Source organism: Gopherus flavomarginatus, chromosome 1, assembly GCF_025201925.1.
Source record: "Gopherus flavomarginatus isolate rGopFla2 chromosome 1, rGopFla2.mat.asm, whole genome shotgun sequence".
Classification (NCBI taxonomy): domain Eukaryota; kingdom Metazoa; phylum Chordata; order Testudines; family Testudinidae; genus Gopherus; species Gopherus flavomarginatus.
The window spans coordinates 318,038,151-318,058,188 of record NC_066617.1 but is presented as its reverse complement, the minus strand read 5'-3'; the positions used below and the strand labels follow the sequence as shown (position 1 = coordinate 318,058,188).

General features: G+C 44.6%; 2 protein-coding genes across 7 annotated transcripts in view; one reads left to right on the top strand and one right to left on the bottom strand.

The window, feature by feature from the left end:
- The window catches only part of LOC127043240 (complement C4-like), a 117,246-nt gene extending 114,310 nt beyond the window's left edge, over positions 1–2,936 (top strand). For all 6 annotated transcript variants that reach the window (XM_050937110.1, XM_050937111.1, XM_050937109.1 and 3 more), the window contains one exon: positions 691–2,936. In XM_050937110.1, coding sequence (XP_050793067.1) covers positions 691–832 — 142 coding nt within the window. In that variant the 3' untranslated portion in view covers positions 833–2,936. The remainder of the gene's footprint in view (positions 1–690) is intronic.
- Positions 2,937–2,943: 7 nt separating this feature from the next.
- STOML3 (stomatin like 3) lies at positions 2,944–17,556 on the bottom strand. The gene is made up of 7 exons (XM_050937325.1): positions 17,384–17,556; positions 13,090–13,193; positions 12,083–12,155; positions 10,501–10,583; positions 6,982–7,185; positions 4,003–4,137; positions 2,944–3,843 (listed from the first exon to the last, which is right to left on the bottom strand). The coding sequence occupies exons 1-7, from the start codon at positions 17,433–17,435 to the stop codon at positions 3,664–3,666; spliced, it is 831 nt and encodes a 276-aa protein (XP_050793282.1). The 5' UTR covers positions 17,436–17,556; the 3' UTR covers positions 2,944–3,663.
- Positions 17,557–20,038: the final 2,482 nt, after the last annotated feature.

Below are 20,038 nucleotides of genomic sequence, written 5' to 3'. Positions count from 1 at the left end.
GAAGTCAATGGACAGGCTTCTATTTTCTTCAGTAGGCCTCAGATAGGGCCCCAAAGCATTTCTCATCATGTTAGAGGCTATTCCCTATGGTGCTTTCTCCAGTCCAGTTTTAAATAGCTGAAGGCAAAGCACTATGGTTTTCACCATCTTTCTGGTTGGCCACCACCTAATAGCTCTCACTGTATGTCTCTTGAGTTTCTGGCTATATATCTTTACTCCAATTTTATCCTATTACTCCTCTGTGTACCCCCTTGCACCACTGTAGCAAGTCCTCTTGCTGAACTGGGGAGTTTCAACAATTCTGGTTTGTATGATTTTTTTTCATTTCCCTTCACAAAATTTTGAACTCCCAAACTCAAGGTGAAATTTAGCCCAGTCCACCACATTTACCTTGGTTTAAACCCCAAACCATAAATCATCCTGAGACTGCCCTAATCCAAAACTTGTTCAAATTTAAGCGAACCTATTGGTGAGCCCAGATCAGGTTTCATGTTTGCTGCAAAACCTGAAACCAGGCAATGTTCATCTGGCCTAGGGCCAGATTCACAGCTGGTGCAACACCATTGACCATACAGTTGTTAGCCCAAGGATGAATCAGACCCCCCAGGGTTTATACTCTTCACATACTTTAGGCAAAGCTGTCTTTCAACATTAACTAACATCTCCTTTGTTACTGTAATTGTTACATAGGATGCAATATTTGCTCGATTCACAAACTTGGATAGAGGAGATTCCAGATGGTAACACATGCAAAGCCACCACTCGCCGAAAAGCTTGTGCTGATCTCCATGATTTTATGAATGAGTATGAGATAAACAAATGCAGCTTTTGAATCCTGTTATCACACAACATACCCTATACCTGTTAGTGCTACTTTTTCCCTGGGCTGGGTATGGCCCATAAAGCATTAAAGTTCTAGGAACATGTAACAGAGCTTGTTTTGTTATTGTGTGTGTATTTCTATGAATAATTGCCTGCTCCCTGGATGGGATTTATTACTGTGTGGGGATAGTGTGGCAGAAATGTCAGCTAAATTATAATTTCAAATGCACAAATCTTTCCTTGAAACAAAGACTACAGCCTGGTCAACACTAGAAGATTAGGTCAGCATAACTACATTGCTCGGAGCTTAAGTTGCTTTGGAGACACACCTTAAAAAAATCTTGAAAGATATGTCCCCCCAGTCAGAGACAGAGAAAACTCGTCCCAGACAATAGTTGCCATTGCCATTAATTGCTGTATTTGTTGTCTGACTCTAGCTTGTATGGCAATAATTAGATGTGCTAGAGCTGCACCGTTGCAGTGTAGACAAGACCTACATGGGAAGGAGGGCGAATAGGCCAGAACAGCTACATCTCTCAAGGGTGTGGGTTTTTCACACCCTTGAGAGATGTAGCTATACCAAATGTAAATTCCTAGTGTAAACCAGGCCTTAGACACTGAGGAAATAGGGTCCTTAGAAATATTTATAATGGATGATTGCACCAGAATGCCCAGAGAGGCAGATATCTGTGACAGCCAGTTAGGGGAGTAGATGTTTGACCCATACATAGAAAATAAACACATCTTGGTCAATTAGAAACTTGGTTAGTGAAGTCTGTACAGCAAGCTGTATAGCTCAGTCAATCAGAGCATTTTAAGCACCTCATAGGGCTGTTCTCTGTCTCAGCCTCAGCCCATCACAAAAAGGTTACTGCAGAATTAGAGGTGGTGGAGGCGTTCAGATGAGGGTGATGAGAATGATATTGGGCATGGAAAATCACTCAAGAAGCAAGAATGGAAAGGAGGGGAGAGGATGAAAACAAAAAATAATGACTGGATTAGAGAAGGTAAATTGGGAGCTTCTGTTCTCCTGTCTCATAACACAACAAGGGGACATTAAATTAAAAAGGCAGGCAATTCAAAATTGATAAAAGGAAATACTTTTTCACATAATATGTAATTAGACCATAAAACCTACTGCTGCAGGATATCATTGAGGCCAAAAGCCCAGCAAAATTAAAAAAAAAAATTGGCAATTTACATTGTTAACAAGAATATCCAGAGTTTTTACTGTTAATGCTAACACAAAGTTTTGGAAGCAATGCTAAATCTCTTGCTGCAGGGTCCTTATACCTTCCTCTGAAGCATCTGGTGTTCGCTGCTATCAGTAACAGGATCCTAGACTAGATGGATCTCAGGTCTGCTCCAGTCTGGCAATTCCCACATTCCTTTCACATACACTAGCAGCAGTAGCCCACTGGTGGCAGGCAGAGACACCTCTCAGTTGTTCTCCCCTCTCTCTATTTTATTTAAGTCAGCTGCTGTGGCTGTGAAGAGAAACTTCAAAATGTGATCAAGTGGCAGAGTTCACAGAGACCTGATACAATAGCTCTTTGGTGTGATCTACCCTATCAATGTCAAAGGATGCTAACTCATATGACAGTTATGATACTTTACAGTATTGACTATTTTGCTGCCCATCACACCTTGTGTGAAAGGAGAGAAAGCCTCCTATTACAAATATCTACATCAATGTGTCCCAAATATGGGGGGCATGGGGAAAACAAAGGACTAGCTGGGTGCAGAGGTGGGAAGAAGATGCATACATTAAAATGTGTAGGTATTTAAACCCACATGGCTGGGTTCATTTTCCTGAAAATAGGCTCAGCTTTTGAAAGTGCAAGAAATGCTTCTCTAACCACTGGCAATACGTGCTCTTCCTTTTATTGTACAGAGTGCTGATTAGTTTGGATGCCAAATACCACATAGGCCTGGTTCTGATCCCACTTACACTTGAGGAAAACTCCATTAAAGTCAATGGAGTTACTGCTAATTTACATCTGCGCAAGAGCAGGAGGTGGTGCTAGATCCACTAAGAGACTTGCGCTCAGCTTTGCAATGCCTACATTTTGGGTACTGTGTCACCCAGTAGAAACTGTAGCACTGAATTAGGGGCTCAGTAGATGAAATAGATGGAGGCCCACCGAATTTGAGGAGCCTGCTGGGGCTTAGGTGAGAGAGAGAGGTTTAAGGCCGGTGGCATCCAAATGTTGGCTACAGGCACCTAAGTCCTTTTGTAGATGTAGCCCCCAGTCTATAGGAGCTACATAGACTTACAAATTACTTGGTGGTTCCAGTAATGATCCAGGAATACCTCTGGGTGACATTCTTCTCGCCACTACTCTGGTATTTTCAGCTGAGTTGCTACAAATTTACCACAGTGTAACAGAGCAGGAGCTGGCCTATTTACTACATACAGTGGTTGTATTAGCTTTTAGAGGCAGGCTGCTGATGAGCAGACAAATCACCACATACCTGCTAACCGAGTGACTCTGTAAAATCAAGTAACATCAAAAGCGAGCATCTCAGTTTAAGTTAAATCTGTATTTTAACAAAGTCTCTTCTATTTTTTACCTAGAGATGAGTTTGAACCACAACATTTGGATGTCTGAATTTTGAATCCCTCAGAAATTTGGGGGCATTCAGATTCAGTGTTCTAACTTGTGATTGTCTCTGTGTAGTTAACCTGTTCCTGAGGCAGGGTATCAGAGTGTACTTTCAACATTAATTCTGATCATCTGCAGAGCTTTGCTTTTCCTGAATCCCTGTAAAACTCTCGGAACTAAAGAATTCAGTGTAAAAAAGCCTTGGTCCTCATTTGGTTTGGTCCTATTATTGTTGTTAAAAACCCTGCAGCATATTCATGGGCAGAGGAAAGACAATGGTGGAATTCTTCTCAGTAGCCAGTGTGGTCAAGGTCTGTAAGTAGCGAAGCTGCAGGGCTGATGGGGACTCAACCAGCACCATGGAGGCCTGCTTCAGTGCTTCGGAAGCATTCCTTTCTCCTTCTGCTGCTATGATCTAAAAACGTGATAGAAATGGACACTTTGGTGGCAATGAGGAAAAGCCACCCTCCAATTGAAGCAAAAACAACAATGTGGAGGTTTGTCCTTCAAAAGATGTAGAGGTTATAGATGTACCACATGATATGAATGAGAGAAATATTACTGTGGCTCTCACCTGAGCTCTAGCGTCTCGTGTTGCTTCAGCTTCAGCAGCCATAGCTCTTTGCATCTCCATAGGGATCCTGACGTCTTTGATCTCCACACGTGCTACTTGAATTCCCCATTTACCAGTGGCATTATCAAGGATAGACTTTTTTTTTTTTAAAAAAAGCACAATTAATATCAAAACCTATACTATGTGACTTAAATGACAAATCACACTAACCAAAATGGCTCAGATATCGACTACACTCAGAATTCCAAAACAATTGCAAAAGAATAATTGAAATAAAAGAATAAATAGGAGGAAATTATGATCTGCATGGGGATATTTCAGGGGTAGATCAAGCGGCTAAAAAAGGTCAGATCAATTATTAGTTGAGAAATATTCTCTCAGATCTGTGATGTGTTGGAAGGGAGATGATGCACTTGGGCAAGTCATTGTGCTATTTTTCTAGTATCAGTTCTGCCCGATGGGAACAGCTTTGAAAGAATACATTTACCTTTATCGTGATCAGAATTAAAGACCTACAGGCCCAAACCTACAGACACTGCCTTGAGTTAAATTCCTCATGTGAGGAAGTGCTTGCAGAAACAGGTGCAATAGTGGGAGCTGTTAATAAGGGACCAAGAGAATCTGGGAACATAGAAAAGTAAGTACCCTCATGTAAAAGAATAGCACTCAACCCTTCATCGCAGATAAGCCACTCTGTTGTCCGCTGGAGCCAGAGACCCTCAGAAGAGTGCAAGTCACATCCTAAAATTGCACTGTACTATTTGCCATCAATACACAGAATCAGTATGATGCATCACAATGCCTAGCACAATAAGATCCTGGTCCATGACTAGGGCTCCTAAGCGCTACCACAATCAAGACCATTGACTGTTCCTTATTACACATTGATACAACATCACGTCATATCACTTTTCTCACACACACATTTTTTCCTGGCTGTTGGAAGGGATGTGGAGGTGAGCTGTCTTTTTTTGGTCTGTCTCTCTTCTTGGTATCTAAGAGGAAACAAGACCTTTTTTCTCTTCTCTACTCTCTCTTGGCTGCCAGAGTGACACTCACTGGATTGAGAGGCGGGTATGTAAAGAGGGAGAGATTTAAACACTGGAACAGTTCAATCTAGTTCAGGTCAATTCAATACATTTTATTGACATGACATGAGAGATGGGTGGTGCCAAAGTTTAATCAAGCATCTGCTTAAGATAATACAAGATGGCTTTACAAAAGGTAGATTGTGCTAGACGAACCTGATCTCCTTTCAGAAGGTAACTGGTTTTTTTAGACAAAGGAAATTCAGTAGACCTACTCTACCTGGATTTCAGTAAGGTATTTGATACAGTTCCAATGGGAAATTATTAGTTAAATTACAGAAGATGAGGATTAATATGAGAATTTAAAGGTGGATAAGGAACTGATTAAAGGGGAGACTACAACAGATTATACTGAAAGGTGAACTGTCAGGCAGGAGGGAGGTTACTAGTGGAGTTCATCAGAGGTCAGTCTTGGGCCCAATCTTATTTAACATTTTTATTAGTGATCTTGGCACAAAAAGTAGGAGTGAGCTAATAAAATTTTCAGATGACACAAAGTTGGGAGGTATTGCCAATAGAGAGAAGGACCACATTTTCAAACAATATGGTCTGGACAACCTTGCAAACTGGAGTAATAGAAATGGGACCAAACTGGAGCCCTCACCCCCTCCCACACCCCAATCCTCTGTCCTAGCCCATAGCCCTCTCCCACACTCAAAACCCTTGGCACCATCCCCCAGCCCGGAACTCGCACTCCCTCCCACACCCCAACCCTAGCCTGAAGCCCCCTCCCAACCCTGAGCCCCTCATTTCTGGCCCCACCCCAGAGCCTACACCCAGCTGGAGCTCTCACTTTCTCCTTCACCTCAAGCCCCTGCCCCATCCCAGTGAAAGTGAATGAGTGTGGGGGGGAGCGAGCGACAGAGGAAGGACGATGGCATGAGTGGGGGTGGGGCCTCAGAGAAGGGGTGGGGAAGGGGTGTGGCCTTGGGGTAGGGGGGCAAGGGTGTTCACATCTGTGCAATTAGAAAGTTGGCAGCCCTAGTCCCCTCCTCCGTGGCCTCCCACTCCTCCTCATCTCCTTCCCTGAGTCTCCCCTTACCCTCTCCTCTCCACCCCCTCTTCCGAGGCCCCCATACCTGCACCTCACTCCTTTCCACCCCCTCCCCGCTCACTTCTTTCTGACCCTTCCTGCCTCAAGGGCAAGTGATGGAGGGAGAGGGGGCAGAGTGGAGCAACTGATGGGCAGGCAAGGGGAAGCCTTGGGGAAGAGGAAGAGTGGGGACAGGAAGAGTTGGAATGAGGGTAGGATCTCAGGGGGAAAAGGCCAAGCAAGACTGGGGCCTCAGGGTGGAGCACAAACGGGGCCACAGTTTGGGCACTGGTGGCCCCATCACTTCTTGGTAGCTTCCAGGGGTGGCAGCGGGCCTCCAAAGAGAGTTGCACCGCATCTGGCATTTCTTGCCTGGTTTGGGGAGGCTTAGTCTCCCTAAACCTCTTATACCCACGACCCATGTTCTGTGGCCTGCAATGTGCAGGGGGTCGTTTTAACTGGCCACGTTGGTCTATTTTGACCTTAAAGTCATGAGTCTAAGATAGAGCATCCCAGTAACTATGGATTTCTCCACCATTGCACATTATTGCTCATTTCTAAAGAAGTGGCAGAGAGCCCCACCTCAAGACTCTTAACTGTCTCATTCACTTCTCAAAAAGTTAAGTTCCAAGTGCCTTGTTTGCTTTTTAACAAGAGATTACTAATTTTATCAGATGAGCTGAGGAAACATCTTTACAATATTTCTTCCATATTTTGCAGTAGGTGGGGTATGAAACTGAAAGGAGCTAATGAAAGATTTTACAATCACTTTTTTTTTTAAAGGCCACTCATTTCTAAGATTATATTCCATAAAATGAAATGCTGTGCCCATCAATAGAACATTAGATGTGGATTTACCTGGATATTGTGGGCAATCTCTTCTCGGCCAGACAGGATCTGGGACAAGCTTTGGGTGCCTAGAACATTTCTCAAAGTGGTCTGTGCCAGCAGGTTGGTGGCTAAATGGACATCTGTGACATTAGCCACTGAACAGATAGCACTGTGGATTTTATAGTAGACCACTCCATCAACTTGGGTAGTTACAGAATCTTTTGTAAGAATCTATGAAAAACAAACATACAGAGATTAGATAATCATCCAGGACACACAAATCCCAATGTTATGGAGATGTTTGTTTCTTATAGTGAGACAAGAAGCCACTAAAGAAATCAAGGTAAATTGATTTCAGTGGCATCACCCTGGATTTACAACCATCTAAACCAAAGCAGCATTTGTGAAAAATATTTAAATGACTCGCCCAGTAACATTTTAACCAGTTGTGTTGATTCTGAGTGTATTTGCCTTGGAATAATCATAGGCAGGTTCATGGAATTTAAAAATCATAGGCACAAGGACAGGAAGCAAATGCAACAACTGGATGACATGTTCTTAAATGGTCTGTGGAGTCCCTTTATGTAGGCATGCCAGGCCACATTCACCAACGCTGGTAAAGGAAACTGTAAATCCCCTGTGCCCCAGTGAACAATTCATCTTGATGGAGCACAGGTGATGTTTTCCACCACTGTCTTACCACCAGAATAGCTGAGAGGCATCTTTAGTTTGCAGTCAAGGGCTTCATAGAAGCTGTCATAAACAGATAGTTAAGGGTTAATGCCTCTTTTACCTATAAAGAGTTAAGAATTTCACCTAGTCTAGCCGACACCTGACCAGAGGAACCAATGGAGGAACAAGATGTTTCAAAAGGAAGGAGAGAAGTTTTCCTTTGTTTAGAGTTTCAGTTTCAGCCAGAGTGAAAAAGATCAAGGAACCAGCCTCTTATCAGAGTAGTAAGTTTTAGAAAGGGATAAATAGGTTTATGTTTATTTTCTTTGTAACTTGTCTTGGTACCATTAAGGGAATTATCAAAATTGGGTATTTGGGTACTTTTTTTGTGTAACTAAATTTGTGCCCAGGGAAACATCCTCTGTGTTTTGAATCTGTTGTCTGTGAGAGTAGCTGGTATGCTAATCTCTGCCAGAGGGTTTTCTTTTACCTTTCTTTTCTTTAATTAAAAGCTTTTTCTTAATACCTGTTTGATTTTTCCTTGTTTTTAGATCCAAGGGAATTGGATCTGGACTCACCAGGAATTGGTGTGGGAAAGGAGGGGAGATGGTTAATTTCTCCCTGTTTTAAGATCCAAGGGGTTTGGATCTGTGTTCACCAGGAAATTGGTGAAGTCCCTCAAGACTACCCAGGGAAAAAGGGAGTACTTGGGGGTGGTGGCAGCAATACCAGATCTAAACTAGTAATTAAGCTTAGAAGTGTCCATGCAGGTCCCCACATCTGTACCCTAAAGTTCAGAGTGGGGAAGGAATCTTGACAGAAGCCCTGCCAGAAGAGATCGCAGTGAGGATGTATTGAGTAAGAATGTTCCCAGGATATTATGGCTACCTTCCTTCCTGTACAGACCTACCCTTGTTCAGAGCTGGCTCTCTTCATCCCTCCTGTATGTCATCTCCCCTATCCCCTCTTCACTACATCAGCTTCCCCTCCACCCCAGCTGACTTTCCATCTATGGAGTCTTTCTAACAGGGTATTATGCTGGGGGTGGGAAACCTCACTGAAACTGGTGGGCATAACAGTCACTCTTCATACAGGATAAAAGTAAGAAGCAGTTACGCTCCTTTATGGAATCCAGAGCTGAAACAATAGGGAGTCACCACCCAAAAATATAGGCCACGTGCAAGGCTGGAATTGGAGTTGAGCCATGCACTCTGAGAGGTTTTCCTTGGGGTCTGGATGAAATGCAGTTTGTGTATGAGAGAGAGAGGAGGATCAGTACCATAGAAACACACAAAGAAGGCAGCAAGAAAGCCCCAGATGCAGTGGTGTCCCTAGTTTCTGTTTGCAAGAAGTTGGGAATGGGCAACAGGGAATGGTTCACTTGATGATTACCTGTTCTGTTCATTCCCTCTGGGGCACCTAGCATTGGCCACTGTCAGAAGACTGGATCCTGGGCTAGCTAGAGTTTTGGTCTGACCCAGTATGGCCATTCTTATGTTCAGTCAGAGGAGCATTTGTAGTATAACCCTGAGAAATGGCTAAGAGATGGAGCTTTTGCATAGAGTGCCGATGGAAATAGGCGGGAAACTATGAGCAAAGAAACGGTCTCCTGCTGTTTGACTCCTACTGTATTTAGGGAAACAGGACTTTGTACATTTTTTGTAAATAAACAGGATTGCATCAAAGAAATACCTGCCTCAGTCATCATTTTTTCCTCCTAATGGAAACAACCCACAAGCCCATGAATACTGATCACTTGGGTTAAAAAAGGGCAACAGAGTTTAGACTCAGTGAATCTGACACTACGTAAAATAAGACCCTTGAGTTCTTAAAACCTAGGAGGTTCCTTAAGCATATTTACTCCAGGCCACAGGGATTTAAATTGTGGATGGAATATTTACGAACAATCCCTAGTAGCATACTATGTCCTAAAGAACTTTTTCTCAAATCTGTAACATGGCAACATTGTGTCTCTATCACTACTGATTCTTGTTTCTCCTTTCTTCAGAAAAGCACAATAAAATGGCAGCTCTTCAAGTAGAAGCACAGTACTGTAGCTACATGTAAATAAACCTTTTTCCGGGGAGGGGGAGATTTCCCATTGACGATTTTTAAAAATGAACTTCTTCGGCTAACATTTTCAACCCTGGGTGCCTAAAGAGAAGGCCCTATATCCCTATTAAGGCCTGATCTTCAGAGATGACGAGCTCCTGCAGCTTCCTTTGACTTCAAGGTGATTTGTTAAGGTACCTAAGTATGCATTAAATCACCTATCCATAGGCATCAAATGTGACAAATGTGGTCTTTGCTCATTGTTTTGTCTGGAACAACCTTAATTTTTCAAGTGACTTCAGTGAAGGCTTTCGTAATGATGATAAGTTTTGAATCTAATCAGTTAGTTACCAGATCTACTTCTGACTAGGAAAAATAGTTACTGGGGATTCCACTCTCGTTTATTGCTTGATTTCCATGGATGGTAGAGAGAGGACTAATTGTAAAGGCTTGGTAAATTTCAGCTCTCTTGACTTCCCTCTCTCTCATCCTCTCATCTTTGGACCTCCCCACGTCTCCAGCTCGAATCTCATTTTCCTCTTTTTCTCACCCAGAATGCTGAAAGTCAATAAGAAAAGCCTGCTTGACTTGCCAGGAGTGACAAGATTGTAACCTGAGCTGGTAGGGTTGTAGGCTCAATTAGGTTCCAGTGTTATTCTGGCGCTAGCATTTGGAAGTGAACAAGTACAGCAAATGAAGTTATGTCTGTACCGCTGCGAAAGGCTGTGAGACAATAAAACTGCTTTTTTAGTTTGACATGTTAAAAACTAAAACTGCTTTAGGTTTGATTTCTAGTTTAAATGACTATTGGGTGGTTGTTACCTCTTGTAGAGGAATGTTACTGGTGACAGTTCTAAGATCAACCCTGGCAAAAACATCCGTACATGGAAGGACCAAGATCAAACCTGCAAAAAAGAAGAAGAAAAGGCCAAAGCTGAAACACCATTATCTGCAGGCTAAGCTCTGATCACATATGAAGCAAAACTCTGAAAATAACTATTTCTATTGTGTAACGAGAATGGCCCTCAAAGCTATACTGATATTTCGTTACCACAGCTTTCTTTTTTCGTATGAGGAGAAAGGAGTGAGGTTTCATATTTTTATATATATAATGGAAGGAAATGCAGATGTCAGAGTTCCAATACTAATGTGAATTCAGTATGGTTGAGTAGATAGTGCACTAGACTGGGAGTCAGAAGAACTCCATTCTGTTCTCAACTCCGCCATGTGACCTTGGGCAAGTTCCTTCCTTTTTCTGTGCCTCTGTTTCCCCTCTCAAACTTTTGTCTGTTTAGATTGTTAGCTCTTTAGGATGGTGGGTCAGGGGAAACTAGCCACATAGTGTGGCTCCTCCTTCAACCCCTGACCCTGCCCACCTTTTTGGGCCACATGGTTGTTTTGCAGAGGAAGAGAGATAAGCGGGTTCTTCCTCCATTCCTGCTCCATGTTTGCACCGTCTCACTGTACCTTTTCCAATGGATTTTTTTCATCCGCATGGTGCAAAGGTACTTGTTATAATAACGTAGAGAGCATTCTTCTTATTAGTGATCGTTTCCTATGACAATAGCACCTGAAGGCCCCAACTATGATGCCAAGTGTTGTGCTAGGCATTGTACACATACTTAGTAAGAGACTGTCCCTGTCCCAAAGAGCTTACAACTTTAAATAGACAAGACTGATAAAGGGTGAGAGAAAGGAATATTATTATCCCCATTTTACAGATGGCAAACTGAAGTCCAGGGTGATTGAGTGACTTGCCAAAGGTCACACAGGAAGTCTGTGGCAGAATGCAGAATGGAATTCAGCTCTCCTAAGTCTCTGTCCAGTGTGTTAAGCACAAGATCATCCTTCCGCTTCATGTGATCTTTATTCTATTATAAAGCCAGGTTTAGATCTCAGGGCTGGTCTACACTGGTGGGAGGGGTATCAATCTAAGATATGTAATTTCAGCTACATGAATAGCATAGCTGAAGTCGAAGTATCTTAGATCGATTTACCTCGGGTCCTCACGGCGCGGGATCGACGTCCGTGGCGCCCCGTGTCGACTCCGCTACCGCCACTCGCTCCGGTGGAGTTCTGGAGTCAACAGGAGCACGTTCAGGGATCGATATATCGCATCTAGATGAGAAGCGATATATCGATCCCCGAAAAATCTATCGCTACCTGCCGATATGGCAGGTGGTCTGGACATACCCTCAGGATCTGCTGGCTTCCTCTCTAAACAGCAATATAAAGAAAACAAGCAGCAGATGCACAGGCTTATGGACAAAGAATTACTTTGGCCTTTTTACTGTGCCCTGGACAGATTCCTTGCATCACCCAATCTCTGAACAAGGACTTGAGAGAACCTCAGATGCAGAACAACTGGTTACAGTGAAAACATAATAAAACCTCATTTACTCACCTGGGCCCTTTGCTCTTTTAGACACTATACGTCCCAGCCGAAATACAACAGCACGCTCATATTCTTTGACAATCTAGGACAATATTTTTAAAATAGAGTTTAACACTAACACCACCCTTCCCTCTTGCCTGACCTTCTATTCTTCAGGCCACATGGAAATGACAAAATAATTATAGCAAAAGATGTGTAGATAATTACACATTTTTGATCTTGGTCTCACCCTTGCTGTGGAACATCAGGCCCTGATACTGCAAATACTTATGCATGTGATCACAGGCGCTGGCTTCTTCCTTTCCCTGGGAGTGCTCAACCCCCACTCAGCACAAAGGGCCAACCCCACTCCACACCTTCCTGCCCCCACACCACACCACCCCCTGCCCCTCCTCTTCCTGGCCCCCCTGCCTCTTTCCTCCCTGTACCACCCCTCCCCCAAGTGCACCCCATCCCCGCTCCTCCTCCGCCTCTCTCCCAGCACTGCCTGCACACCACAGGACAGCTGATCATGGTAGGCAAGAAGCACTGAGACGGAAGGGGAGAAGCCGATTGGTGAGGCCATTGGTGGGCGGGAGGTGCTGGAGGGGTGAGGGAGGGAGCTTCACTGCCAGTGGGTGCTAAGCACCTACTATTTTTTTCCAGAGGTGGCCCAGGATGTGGACCTGCATTTGTATTTGTTAGTTCAAATTTTGATCAGTTTTTCTAGATCTCTCATCCTCAGCACCTCAGGAACATTCATTAATTTATTCTCACAATATCCCTGTGAAGCAGGGAAGTAGTGTCCCTGTGTGAGAGCTGAAGGCCCAGACAATTTAAATGATTTGTCTGAGGTTATTCAGGAAGCCTGGGGATGGACATGGACCAGAACACAGAACTCTTGCAGCCCTATCTTGAACCTTAACTACAAAAACTATCCTTTGTCCCATAACACGAGGTACAAACGGCTTTTGTCCTGGTGAAATACATAGGAATTGGAGCACTGAGAGAATGGTCTATTACTACTATCAGCTTACCTTCAAGCACATCCAGATGGAGAAAGGAAAGGTAATAAGCACAAACAGGAATGAAAGGGAAACCAGGATCCAGCCACAGGCCCCAATCCCTTCCTTCTTATCTGCTACAGAATGAAAAGACGGGAACCGTTGTCAGTTGCCTGGTCAATCTGCTGAGTTCATAGTAAAACATCTGGCACAACAAAGAAGCTCTACATGAGGAAAATGACAGGGCCTCCCAGGACAGTTTAGGTTTGAAACTTCTGATGTAGAGGGCTGGCCCGTTCACCTAATGCCAGAAAAGCTTTAAACCAGTGACTATCAAAATGTGTAGATTTGTGACTATCCCTGTGGGCAGTTCTTTTCACTCTCTGGTCCTGCTGCCTTTCATCAGCGCTCTATTAGTATTAATTAATTGTGTCAGGATAGAACCTGGAGACCCCAATTGCCAGGTGCCAGGTTTTTTTTAGCAGCGAAGGGGGTACTTAGGAGCAGAGCTGCAACGAGGCAAGGAAAAGCCAGAGATTTATTCACAGGAAGGGTGTGACAAATCCAGCCTAGCCAAGCCCCACACAAGAGGAGCAGTTGGGGCATAAGCAATAGGAACCAGGACAGGAGACTTGGAGGGGAGCCATCCCAGGGGAAGACCAGCAGCAGGAATCAATTTTTCAGTGGAGAGCGTGGCCGTAATTGATTTTTGTGAGCATGTTACTGAGAAGCTGAATGTTGCTGCCTCCTTCGCCTCTTCGCTCTATGCCTCTCCACTACTTGGAGAGGAAGACAGCTAGGGGCTCAGTACCCCAGAGCAGGATACAAGGGAGGCATGTTCACAGGCTCTGAGTGTAGATGCTGTTCCAGACAACCTGCTCCCACACTGGGCTGAACACAACCTGTGCTGAGGGCCTGCTCTTCCCCGTATGAGGACTCCTACACTAGAACTAAGGTCTTTTCCCTGCTCACTTGCTCTGCTTGGGATTCAGACTTCGTCTTGTGTAAAAACCTTCTCCTTGTATAACTTCTAAAATCTTTTTTTCCCCACCACAATCCCTGAGAAGAGAATGCTGTGCTCTGCAGTCCTCTGCTCCACATTTCTGAGGTCCTTGCTACAGATTTAATCATTTGAGAGGTTTGGGCCCAAAAGGACCTAGTTTTAGGCCTTATTTGTGTAAGAAATGGTCAGTGGGTCAGGGAGATGCCTAGTGCAGAGAGAGTACCCTGGAGTGGGACACCCTAGTCCCTGTCCTAGGTGACCACAGTAGGGTTGGGGATTGAGCCCCCCAGGAATCCTGGGCCCAGTCTTGTTGGGGTTACAAGGACTCTGCCAGACAGGAGAGTGTAAGGGGAGTCCTTGAGGGCCGGGAGGCCTCTGGGTAAAGGAAGTGGAAGCGAGGACTCAGATCCTTTCACTAGCCCACTTCACCGGGGTAGTGCAGAAGCCAGGAAAGTTCCCCTCAATAGCGGGACCATTCCTCCGCTTACATTTGGACCATCCTGCCTTTTCTGTTCAAGCTTTTTGCATGAGAACTGTGTGTGCATCTTACACTAATACTCTACATTTGGGAGAGTTTGAATCCAGGCTTTTGTTCTGACCCATTGTAACAGAGAAGACACAAATCTAGGGGTTAGGTTCAGGCCAGTTGCCAGAAAAATATCATTTGGTATTGCCACTGCTGGAACCTATGATTTGAGCAGTTCTCTTGAGTAAATTACCATGAAAAGAACAGGTATATATGGCTGAGGCCAGACTAGGACCCTCAGGGATTAGTGTTAAAAACTTTAAAACACTGTCTATGCTGCTTCTCCACCATACGTACTGCCCTATTCAGATTCAGTTTCATCACTGGAGTGTCAGGCTATAGCTGGTACATTAAGTAACAGGCAAGAGGATAAATGTTTCTTCCGTCCGCTGAATGTCCTACTCACTCTTATGATCAAATGCAATATGAACAAATGATGTTTGTATCAACATTGGTTCACTGTCAGCTCCAAGTGTGAAAGATTGCTCAAGAAGCAGGGCCATGTTTTAATCACAGAAGAATTTTACAGATGCTGAAAACAGGCATATTGTACCTCTTGGCCTTCATCATCCTCCCCACCTCCAACAATGCCATCATCCCCTCTCCCTCTGCCCCTTTTATGCCCATCTAGGCTGTAGGTTTCAACAGAGCTTTTCTCTCTAGCTCAAAAGTTACTCTGATTTAAAATATCCTGCATGCATCCCTGTTCACCATGTTGCCACTGTTGTCATTCACATCCTTCCTAAAGACTCTGGGCAAGATCTTCCAAGGGATTTACTTAGGTGCCTATGGCCAACATTTACATGTTACCGAGATCCACAAAGGTTTCACTCAGCTGAGCCCTAATTTCCCAAATTCCTACTGGTAACATTTCCTAGGTGACTAAGTTTCTGCTGATGGGCGCATGCAAAGCCTTCTCTGTCCTGACACCCCCAAGGTGCTCAGTGCCCTAGTACGATTCATAGACTAGATGTTCCCTCACCCTATCTTGCCAGGGCCTGATCTGGTAGGAGTTCTTGGAGCAGGCCTGATTCACACAAAAGTCAGGTGTGGTGATGGCTGTTAGACCGCTCACCTGGGCTGATTACTGCAGAAGCAGGATTTGAATACAGCGCTCCCACCTCTCACATGGGTGCCCTAACCACTAGGGTATTAGGTACTCTGATGTGGGTTTCCCTAGGTCTTTCTTGTTGAAGCTGTTTCACTTTGGGTAAATAGCTAAATATTCATTAGGCTAGAAAAAAAATCACTTGCCAGCCCAGTGGTTAGGACATTCACCTAGGACATGGGAGACCCAGATTCCACTCCCCACGGTTGAGCAGGAATCTGAAAGCAAGTCTCCCACATCCCAGGAGACAGCCCTAATCCCAGAGCTATTTGCTATCATGGTGGATGGAAAGAAGGTGCTCTCATTGTGTGTTTTTCTTGCTACAAAGGATTGACCTGAGCCTAACTCCAGGACTGTCCCTTTGAGGCCCAGGGCTTAGGCCACTCTCCTCTCCTGAGCATTTCCTACTGGCTAGCTTCGAGCGCTCCCCATTCAGCTTGCATGAATTTCATTCTTAGGTGTCAGACTCTTCCCATGCATTGAACAGGGAGCCTAACTTAGGGCTGAGGATTCCATTGGATGGCAGGCTGCCTTAATGTTAGGCATTGCATGTCAGTGTGGCCATACATATGTCCCTTTGTGGATCTAGCTTTCCCTACCTGATGCCCTCCAAAAGTGAGTTAACAGTAACAAATAAAAAAAAAATCTTCCAAGTTATTTCCTCCTATGAGTTTCCCAGTGCCTGAAGTCTCTTCTGTGTCTGTCTTTTGAAGGGCCAGGCCTCTGGCACCATGACCATTTTTATTTTGGGATCTTGTACAGAGCTGAGCACTATTGGTGCTTTGACCATCACTTTGTGAGAGACAGAACTAAGTGAATATAAGGCCACATGTTTTGGAGAGAAAGAAAGATGTTCCCTTATGGAGAAGTCCTATAGGATTTAGTAGAAAATACTACCCTTTATATAGGTTTATTGATCCCTATAGACTAGCATAGAGAATTATATCCCTATCCTAGTATTCTATAAGATGGTCTAAAACCCTATAGAACATTTATAATTCTTTATTAAAATCTACAGGACTTTTTCATAAGGATTATGTTGCTCTTGCTTGCTAAAACCAAAATGCTAGCAGCATAGCTTGCTTGTCCAACGTATAATCATCACACAAAATTAGTATCCATTTAAAAAAAAAACAGGAGGCTGTTGGATGGCTCCAGTGATACATATGGAATATGGAGTCTTTTACCTATAGGAGCTCAGACACTCTGACAATGGGTGCAGTGAAAAACCTAGAAAGAATGGAACTGGTAAATAGTTCCAGTCCATATTGGACCACTGACTGAAAGCTGTTACTTGTTCAGTTGCTTGATGGCTTAGGCGAAATGAGTTGGTTGTCTCAGTTCAATTCTCAGGAGCCTTCATTACAAAACCACCTGCATAATTGGCACCATTTGGTACCATCACGGTAGTGGAGAGATACTAAGGATTTTATGGATATGGACTCTGAATTAGCCTATCCCCTATATGGGTCAGTCCCCACATAAGCATTGAGGCATACTGGCAGGACAGTGGGGAAGCTAGCAGAAGTGTTGTCCATGAAGATGGAGGAATCCAGGGCCAGCATTCTGAGGCCTTTGACCCACACTTAACTTCTCTCTGTCTCTCTCTCTCTCTCTCTCTCTCACACACACACACACACACACACATTTGTTGGGGTTATTTTGCAGTAAGAATGGAAGGAATACTTACCAACTAGAGTCTCCTTACTTTCTTTCCCAAGGGAGCCTCTCCCGGAATCCATCTCATTTTAGAGAAATCCTTATCACCTCACAAGCTGTAATGAAGACACCCCCTGAAATGGCACACAGTTTGTTAAAGTGGCTGAGAAGAAAAACAGAGTGGCAGAAGAACAAGCCTTCACCTGCGAGTGATTCCTCAAGGGATTAGTTACCCAGGTGAGGGAAGAATGTTTACAAAGAACAAAGTCTGATGGGTCATGTTCCTCTCTGGAGTAACTCCACTGGTTTCAATGACTTTACCCCAGGGCTGAATTTGGCCCAGCACTGCAATTTCCTGCAGAATCGTCTCTGAGCATGATTTCTACACACATCAGCAATGAATGGCACCATATTTAAAGCCATGGCAAAAAAGGAAAAGAAGTCAAAGCTGGATTGTAAACTGTCCAGGGCAGGGATTGTTTCTTGAGCTGCACCTTTACTGTATCCAGTGTAATGAGGCCACAATCCCTGCCCTGGAGAGTTTACAATCCAACTTTGACTTCTTTTCCTTTTTTGCCATGGCTTTGAAAATGGTGCCATTCATTGCATAGTGAATCCTCCTTCTCGTCTTGTTAGCTTATGAGAGACACCTCACAATATTAATTATTATTAAACATTTAACTCCTTACATTGCTGAGGAATGACATGGGTCAATGTATATTTGCTACCTTGTCCTGAAACTCATTGCTTCAGTACTGCATCAAATTGGCTGTAATTAGAGTGTGAAAATAAAGACAAAACCATTTACAAAGTGTGTGGGCGGGGGGAGGACATAGGACAAAATTTCATAGTATGCTAATTCAATGAGCCATTTTCTCTCTCTCTCTCACTTAGTTGCATTAATTATATTTTTATGACTTATCTTCTCCATCACACTTTACTTCTCCCTCCATATTCATTGCTTCCCTATTGCTGCCAATACATTTAATTACATTTTGCCTAATATCTGTTACATGTCCTCCCCGTGGATGGGCACCAGGCTGCTATATTGGACCCAGCCTTTGGATCTCAAGGCCTTCCACACCCACTGGGTTTGAGCGGCATCCAGGCACCATCTCTGGATCTGGGCTCTCAGGCACACTTCAGAGGTGCCCCCTCCTTTGAGGATGGAATCCCACAGGCCAGCTGCCCTAGCCCCTAAACCAATACCAACCTTCCAAGTCTCCCCAGCAGTTTATACATGCATCCCTCAGAACTCCATCTCATTGGGCACTCTACGGTTTAGTTTAACTCTTCGGGGACACGTGACAGATAAATCAAGGAATACACAGACTTTGCAAAGGAACTTCTTACACATACCCCTTTACCTAGATCATGAGCCCCATGGGGCAGGGCCTGTCTTGTGCTTCTGTGTTTGTACAGTGCCTAGCACAAAAGGGCCCTGGGACTCCTAGGCGCTATGGTAACACAAATAATAGCGCTCTTAGCACAAGAGATATCAAAAACAACAAACACATATACCCTGTTCCTCTGCCCTAAGTCTATGCTCACCCCCTTCTGTGCGTGCTTCGGCCCAGTCTCTGTGAGGCAGGTAGGTCCCTCTTCCTCCAGCAGTCCTTCTGCTTGCTGGCAATTGTTTGGCTGGTGTATGTGGTTGTGAGGGAAAGAGAGTGTCTGGGGCAGAGCCTGCCCTTAAATAAAGTTTCATCCCCCTTCTGTCAGATGAGTCACTCACCATCTTCAAAGCCCTAGTGAGAGGTGTGTCACAGCCCTGGCAAAATGCCCCCTGCTGGATGCTTACCAGGCTATGGGTTTGGACCCATGTGCAGTTAAGCTCCCTTTGATTCCCCAAGTAGGCCCCAGTCACAGTGGCTGGCTCCAGCCTTTCTGGCACACTTCCTGGGCACAGCTTCTCTGGTGCCCCTTCTGAAAGGACTAACAGTGTGCCCCCCTGTCTCCCCAGTAGCCTAAGCACACCCTTTCCACAGAAGCACACGGTTTGTAGTTCATCTCTTCAGGGACAAATGAAACAAACAGACACAGATTTTTGCAGAAAGGTTTGTAAAACCAGTCACTCTATATGGCACAAGAGATGTATGCAAAACACCTACATGCTGTTCCCTGCATGAGTCCTCAGTGCTTGAACAGTCTTTGGGATTTGTTTCAGTGTCATTTCAGGGCTCTAGGTCCCCTTTGTTGGACCTCACTCCTCCAGCGGACGGCTTCTCCTCCAAAGCAGGGACTCTGACCCTGTAACCCCTGAAGTCTGTGCTCTTCAGCTACAGCTGGTCAGGCAATAAGAAAGGTTCCCTCTGCTTAGGAAACCTGCCCCCTTTGAGTTCCTATAAAAGTGACTTCTCAGCCTTCAGCCTTTACTGAAGCATTAAGCTGACCTAATTTAGGGTGGCATACAGCCACCACAGTAAATACTGCAGTGGTTTATGTCCACACTACGCGCCCTGTTGGTGGTGCATGTCCTCATCAGGAGTGCTTCCACCAACTTAACACTGATAACTGGAGCACCCCTCCTCCACAGCTGAAGCCCCCCCATGCAATGCTCATAGCTGAAGCCCACTCGCCCTGGGGCTGACAGTGTGAATCTCACTGTGAGCAACCCCTTCCCCCCCCCCCACCCGCCCCAGGGCAATGGGAGCTCCAGCTGCGAGCGTGGTGCGGGGCTGACGGC

Coding starts and splice junctions, on each gene's coding strand:
- STOML3 (XM_050937325.1), bottom strand. CDS start 17,435: ATGGATTCCGGGAGAGGCTCCCTTGGGAAAGAAAGTAAGGAGACTCTA. Junction 10,584..12,082: donor TAAAAGAGCAAAGGGCCCAG/GTGAGTAAATGA, acceptor TCTTTTTTGCAG/GTTTGATCTTGGTCCTTCCA. Junction 7,186..10,500: donor GTAACATTCCTCTACAAGAG/GTAACAACCACC, acceptor TGTTTTTCATAG/ATTCTTACAAAAGATTCTGT.